Here is a 7,579-nt window from a genome sequence, read left to right as displayed (position 1 = left end):
AGTTCGCTTGCGGGGTTAGAAAAGTGAACCACAACACAAAATGCAGAGCGTCCTAGTTTTGGCGCGGATTGCAGGAAATAATAATAAAAAAAAAAGAGTATATAATATAATGATACAAACCGAGCGAAAGGGAGAATGAATCGAAATTCAGAATAGGAAACGAATGTTGTTTAATTGCTTCAATATATATATATGTATACGAATCGAAAGTTGGCAATTGTTGAACATTGTTGTAAATGGACGATAAATCAGTCACCGAAAAGGGTATAATTTGGGTGAGTAATGTAATGTAATATAATGAAGGTCCACACCGGAATGAGATCGAAATAAAACGCCGTTTATGGTGAGTGAGGCGAGTCCTTTTCGGAAAAAAAGTCTTCAGATAAGCATCGGCGCTGAAGGAGAAAGAACGAAGGAGAGAGAGAGAAACGAGACAAGACAAAAAAAAAGAAACAAGAAGTACACATAATAACACAAGGAGTCGACGAAGAAATTAAAGAGACCGCGTATATGCAAAGTAACGACCCCATTTAGTACCATATGGTCCTGGCAAACCACAATTAAGGAACGGCATTAAAATTAAAATAAACGCGCACAGGAATACATACATAATAATAATAATATAGACGTAACGGACACACGCACTTACGCAAAACTTAATTAGTTTCGCACAATGCTATTAATAAAGTCGTGTGCGTTTTTCTTCGTGTCGCCGTTCTGTCGGAGGTGCGACCTCTTGTTTACCACAAAACAGCACCATTTTTGTACTTAACAGTGCGTAATGTCATCTCTCCGCTGCGATCGTAAAAACGTTATGTATGGATGTTTGTAAAAGTGAGCGAATTATTTTTTTTTGTTAATGCACACAAATATTTCATCCAATTTGGATGCTTGACCTTAACCAATAAGGAGATTTCTTTCACGTCCCAAAAAAAATTATATATTATTTATATTAAATTTGAAAACGTTTGGCCTAGAAACATATTTTCATAGCAAATCGTCCAATTAACAGTAATTTAGCTCAAAAATTTGTCTGTAATTATTGAAAATCGAAATTTGGGCATAGCCATTATATATTAGAGAGTTATTGCTTTAAGACAAGACAACTTTGTTTTAGGTTAATCTTACTTATTGATGAAATTTAGGTCAATACAATATTCAAAATTATGTTTAAATTCAATTTGATGATTTCCACGAGCAATCTGCAATTATCAAAGAATTCAAGCTAAATTTCATGATTTGAACATATACCAAATACTTGCTTTAACTCTTTGAGGGCCCGTGGTACACGCATTGTCTCACCTTTTAAACATGCATAGTAAGGTATTATTCTAATTTACTAGAAAATTTATAGGAAAGAGGAATTACCATATAATTTGGTTGGTGATGAATCTTGATAGTCGAAGTTGTCTGATTCAATTCTCTAAAAAAATTGTCGGGTCCAGAAATTTAGGAATTTCTGACAATTAATATGTAGATGAAAATGCCAATAGTATAGATTTGTATTATCAATTAATCTAAAATTAGTTTCAAACTAAATTTGATCGTTTATCTATTAATTTGAGAAACTAATTGAATATCTAGAATAGATATAGAATAGATAAATAATGTCAATTAAAAATTGAGTTCACCAATCAATTGATAATCAATGTACATAATTTAAAGTATAGTAAGGTACTACATAGATTACCATTATTTAATTATTTTAAAACTTAATTCAAACCAAATTGATGATAGATTGCCACAAGTCTAATATTTCCAATGGAAAATCCCATCAGAAGATCAAAATTACCAATTAATTTAAATTCAAATTCAAATTTTATAATAAGATTAACTTAAAAGAAGATAGAATTTAATGTGAGATATGAACTGTCTATATTCAAAAAAAAAAAATTGCGACCCCCTAAAGAATGTGTATGCGTAGATAAACTTCACGGATTGATCTGTCATCAATTTTTCTGAGACCCCTCAAATATTTATCGCGACCCCCAGGGGGACCCACACTTTGAGAATCACTGAATTAGAAGAAGAAATTAATTTAATAATAGATTTCCAGAAATGTGTAGTCTGCAAAGATATGTTTAGCATTATTTTAATAAATTTAATAAATGTAAGTTGAAAAATAAATTATATTGAGACAAGACAATTTTATAAATTAGAACAGCGTTTCTCAAACTTTAAGGTTCACGACCCCCTTTTGCAGATAAATTTTTTTCCCCAAAGAATGGGTATGTGTAGAAAGACATCACGGATTGAGCTGTCATTAATTTTTCTGAGACCCCCAAATATATTTCGCGACCCCCAGAGGGACCCACACTTTGAGAATCACCGAATTAGAAGAAGAAATTAATTAGTTGTTTCGAAAGAAAACCTATACAAGATTCGATTCTTAAAAAAAAAAGAATACGAGAACTGGTGCAACTGAGACTGAAATAATTAAAAGGAAACCGTCTGCAGACAATAAACATAAAAAAAAATAATGACGAGTGAAGATTTCTACAACATAGTATATTATAAAGCGCAACTTTCCATCGTTTCGCAATGCAATAATGAAGCAGCATCGTATCCTCCAAGAAGAAGAAAAAAACACAAAACGGAAATAATCCTGCGATTTCCTGCGAGATCATCGCTCACCACCGAACGTATTAATCCCGACGCACCGCAGATTAACACCGGAAATGGTGGCGCAACGAATTATCAGATTTTCCTTGCGCGCAATTTCATAACGGAACAACAATTCACACACACATACTTGAAGTTACGCAACGCCTTACCGATAAGACGTCGTCGCGCAATCAGAATTTGAAAAGCACCATTCCATAACGTAATTCAAATTATCGCTGAAAAGGGGAAATGCAAATAACGGAATGAAGAACCTTACATAAACACGATACGTTTAATTATCTTCATTTGCATTAGGTAATTCAAGTTAATTATTTTTTGTTGTATATATTTTGTAGAAACCTTGTGTTTGTTTTGAATGTATTTGCTTTTTGTTCAGTTTCGAAAGTGAATTGCTTTTTGGCGCAGAAAATTTATTAATTTATTGTTTCACTTCGCAAGTATAGAAAGAAACTTGGAACAAAGTTATCATTTGTTTTCACCTCAAACCGGTGAACGGATATATTTAAATGCACGATTTAGAGAAACCATGCTTCATTATTTTTTTTTGGCATTCGCACAACAAAAACAAAGCAAAATCACGAGTTTTGTACGTAAATACGCCGATGATAATAGAGTTACCGAAAACAAGTAGTGAATGATAAAATGCGATGGTCGCAGGTCCTTGATTAAATAATTATGTTATTGTTATCGACAGTTTATCAAGATTCAAATTGTTGCAAACAAAAATAGCGATAATTCCGATTAAATCATGATTTAAAGTCGCGTCTGCTTCAATTAATACACACTAATATCACCTGATAATGTTTACGATTAATCCTTGGAATTTCAGAAATTACATAAATTCGTGTGTAAAACTTATTTTTTTTTGTATTGTTAATCAATTAATAATGGTAAAAAACAGCAGTTTTTCGGTTACACATAATTGCAAAGTCGTGATATGTCAAAAATATTAAGTAGTTTGCATAATTATATTTACTATGCAAAAAAAAGTTTTCAATAAAATCGATTAAAAAAAAATAATAACTTACCAGGTGATGTCTGTCTTTGTAGAGGAACAACTTGGGACCTTTAAGAACAGCCCAAACTTGCTTCCAAGAACGATCTCCGAATCTCTGGTAATTAAAAAATAATAAAATTAAATAAAAATTAAATAAAGTGTAACGAGGCGATTTAAAATGAGAGTAGAAATAAGAAAGTGGAAGAATCGATTTCCTCGGCAAAGCCGATACTTCTAAATTTATTTAGAATAATTATGGAAGTGAAAGAGAGCAGCAAGCAGCACTCTTTTGTTTTCTTCCTTTCGATTCTTTATTTCTTTATTTCCTCCGTCAATTACCTTTCCATCGATTTCGGTGATTTTGCAGTGCAGCAATCCCTCTTTCACGAAATAGGCCTTCTCTTTTTCGACCGGAAGGACGCAGGAGGTGATTTTCTCCCGTTCCAGCGAGACGCTGCTGCTGCTTCCGCCGCTCAAGCTACCGCTGTAACAAAGATCGAATAATCAGCATCGTAACAATGGATGAGACGTCATTCGGATTAGAAGCAAACCAGAACGAACGTTAAAATTGCAAGAAACAAACAAACAATCAACAAACAAACAAATAGTAAAAAAAATAATAAAGAAAACAAGACACTCAGAGAACACAATGCAAAAACACATCAAAACTAGTAGTGTATAAAGCGCGAGTATGATTGATGAAGCACCAACGATTCTTGTGTGGGTTATAAATTATTTTCGTTTACAAAATTCGCAACAAAAAAAAATCGCTTTTTACATTCCTCTATTAAAGAAGCGAAGGTAAAAGAAATCGGACAAAAGAATTATTTCGCGTAATTAAATCATCATCATCGTCGTAATTAAAGTCCGGTGAACGTGATTAATACGACATTCGCAGCATGCGCAGACATTTTCACAACACTCAATAAATAATTTAAAAAAATCCAAAACGAGAAGAAAAAAAAACGCCGGTTGCAATCCATTAATTATCATTCGCGAAACGTTCTCGTTATCCAACATATAATTATTTATATATAAATTGTGCGCCCTAATTTCGAACTCTTAAGGGATTCCTTACGCAATCCAATTCAAGCGGAGCGCGATTTTGAAGTACGTGAACTGCATTGTTACATTGTTCGCGTTTCTCATCGAGACTGGCGCTTCTTTTTTTTAGCGATTTTTGTTTTCTTATTTTCTCGAATCTTATCTGCATCCTCCTTTATCGATGATTACGCGACTGTACGAGTGCAAATCGCTTATCGTTTCAGAAAAAAAATTGGGGATTTAAGCAGTTCTACGAAAGGTGTTTTTTGAGGATTATCTTCAATGGCGCTGGAAAAGCGCGACTGCCTTTGGATAAAGTGATGATAAACATGAGAAGAAGGCATTGCCTCGGAAGTGCACATTGCCCAACTTGTTTTGATCGTTCGAAGGAGGACCAATGAACCTTCGAGAATGGCTTTACGCAAATTGAACAAAAAAAAAGCATACACACCTCGCGCGTATTTCCTGCGCCTAGACCGTAACTTCGGATTTAGGAAATCCAATTGCGACAACGTTAGTGTTTTTTTTTCCTTTCTGTAGATTCATTTGTTTTTTCCGCAATCAACAGCATTTTTTACCCGACACGCGTAATTATTATTATGTTTGTTTTGTATAATGCTGCTCGACTTCGAGCAAAACAATCGTCATCGCGTTCTCACTTTCACCCTGGCATTTCACTTGACGCACGCACCAAATCTTGTATATATATACAAATACACCGGGATATTTACGCAACGTCGATTTTTCATCTTCGCGCTTTTGTTTTTTTTCTTGCGTTGCGGCAAAACGCGGAAAAGCTTAATCGATTATTACTATTGGAGAACACCGGGTTCGGAAATTATTGGAAAACACCCACGGGGCTCCGACGCCCACGACACCTTTCCATGCCCATTACACATTATTTAACACTTCAATTACATTTCCATACAATCAGCGGGACGAAGGAATCGATTCCACATCGTTTCGAGCGCTCCAAGAAAAATCTGTAATTGCAGGCTATATACCTTCCCTCGAATTGCATTCCTTAATACTTATGAATCCACGCGATTGCTGCTTTCAAATGATTAAAGCCCATCCATTCAACATTCAAAGATAATATTAACTGTATCCATAATTCAAATTACAATTCAATCGATTGGAATCACCAACTGTTAAAAAGTAAAAATATATCAAATTCATAAAACCTTCTGTAAAATTGCATTTTTTAATACTTTTGAATCGATAAATGTTGTTTTCCATTAAAAAACATTAATTATTACTATAAATCAAACAATAATTGAATTTATATTCATTATCTATTAAAATCATCAACTTTTAAAAAGTAAAAATAAATTAAATTCCTAAAAACTTCTGTAAAATTGCATTCTTTAATACTTTTGTATCAATAAATATTATTTTAATTATTACTATAAATCAAACAATAATTGAATTTATATTCATTATTTTTTAAAATCATCAACTTTTAAAAAGTAAAAATAAATCAAATTCATTAAAACTTCTTTAATACTTTTGAATCGATAAATGTTGTATTCCATAAAAAAAATAATTATAAAATCATCAACATTTTTTTAAAGTAAAAATTACATTAAAAATTGCATTATACAATACGATAATTGCTGATTTACATAAAATACTACTATCAACCAAATCTATGATGATCTGTTTAAAATCACCAACTTTTTCGAAGTAAAAAATAAGTAATAATAACAAATACTTCTTCAAAAATTACATTAATACTTATGAATCTATGAATTTTTTTAAATAATTTAAATCTCACGAATACAAAGATATCATTAATTTCATAATCCATACAATTAACAAACGTCTCAAACTTAAATGCATTCTCTTTTGTAATACAACTTTTTTTTTAAATGATGAATGAAATATAAATGTTCGTTTTTATTGTAAATATTTAAGAAAAAATATAAATTTTAATGAACTCTAAAGTCGTGTTAAGTAGACTTCATCTTTCACTACTGTTTATTTTCTTTTCTGTAAAGCTTTCAAATTTATGAATAAAAAATGAATGAATTTTTCTTTATTAACGTTATTGTTCTTTGCGTACGAGGAGTTTCAGTGAACAACAAACCTAATGGTACGTATCCAATTTCATTGGACACATATATGCAACGGTATATCGGACAACAGTTACTTAACAGAGAGACGAAATATATATATATAAGAAAAAACAATAGTTAACGCTCGTTTTGATTGTTTTTGGAGCGCATGGAATGTCCGTAATAATATCATATAACAATATGGGTACGGCTAAACGCTGCACAGAAACCCACGTCTAATTTATGGAAACAACAAATATAAATTTCACGTGAAAGCAGAAATTTGAAACAAAACAAAAAACCCGATACATTCGTTTATTGTTACCATTACATATATATGCCCGTTCCACGTAATTCGAGTAGGACAATCGGAAATTACTTAAAAAATCATATCATTTTTCATTAAAATCAATTACAGCATATATTTTTTTATATTTTTGAATAAATTGATGAAGAATTGAAAACACAAAGACTCTGGATAAAATAACATTCAGATCACTTTTCAAATCCATCATTTCTAATTCTAATAAAAAAATCTAAATAATAATGAAGTTTATAAGAACTTAAAATTACATCCACTTTTCAAATTCACGAACGTATTCAAACTTTTCCTTTTAATTTTAGAAGAATATTTAAATCTATAAAATAATTTCATTTGGTATAAGACATTCAAGACGAATCAAATGTGAATAATAATTAGGTGTCAAATTGTCATCACTTTTAAAATTGTCGATTTCTTTTGGACTTTATTATTATTATTATTTTTAATTTTGGAGAATAGATAAACAAATACATTGAAAGAATTTGATTCGGTGTAAGGTAGAAATGGAATGCTGACCACGACAAATCAAGTCCA

The 7,579-nt window shown here is 31.6% G+C and overlaps 1 protein-coding gene across 1 annotated transcript in view; it reads right to left on the bottom strand.

Annotated features, from left to right (window-relative positions):
- Positions 1-3,653: 3,653 nt before the first annotated feature.
- Positions 3,654-7,579, bottom strand: part of LOC108565200 (rho GTPase-activating protein 21-like) — a gene marked incomplete at its 3' end in the record, with an annotated part of 70,837 nt that continues 66,911 nt past the window's right edge. The window contains exons 14-15 of the mRNA XM_017924514.1: positions 3,962-4,106; positions 3,654-3,737 (exon numbers count right to left, since the gene is read on the bottom strand). Of these exons, the coding sequence (XP_017780003.1) occupies positions 3,654-3,737; positions 3,962-4,106 (229 nt within the window). The remainder of the gene's footprint in view (positions 3,738-3,961; positions 4,107-7,579) is intronic.

The sequence above is a fragment of the Nicrophorus vespilloides genome, unplaced genomic scaffold (genome assembly GCF_001412225.1).
Source record: "Nicrophorus vespilloides isolate i.1.1-1 unplaced genomic scaffold, Nicve_v1.0, whole genome shotgun sequence".
NCBI classification, from domain to species: domain Eukaryota; kingdom Metazoa; phylum Arthropoda; class Insecta; order Coleoptera; family Silphidae; genus Nicrophorus; species Nicrophorus vespilloides.
The sequence above is the reverse complement of the archived record's forward strand: the minus strand, read 5'-3'. Positions and strand labels throughout refer to the sequence as shown.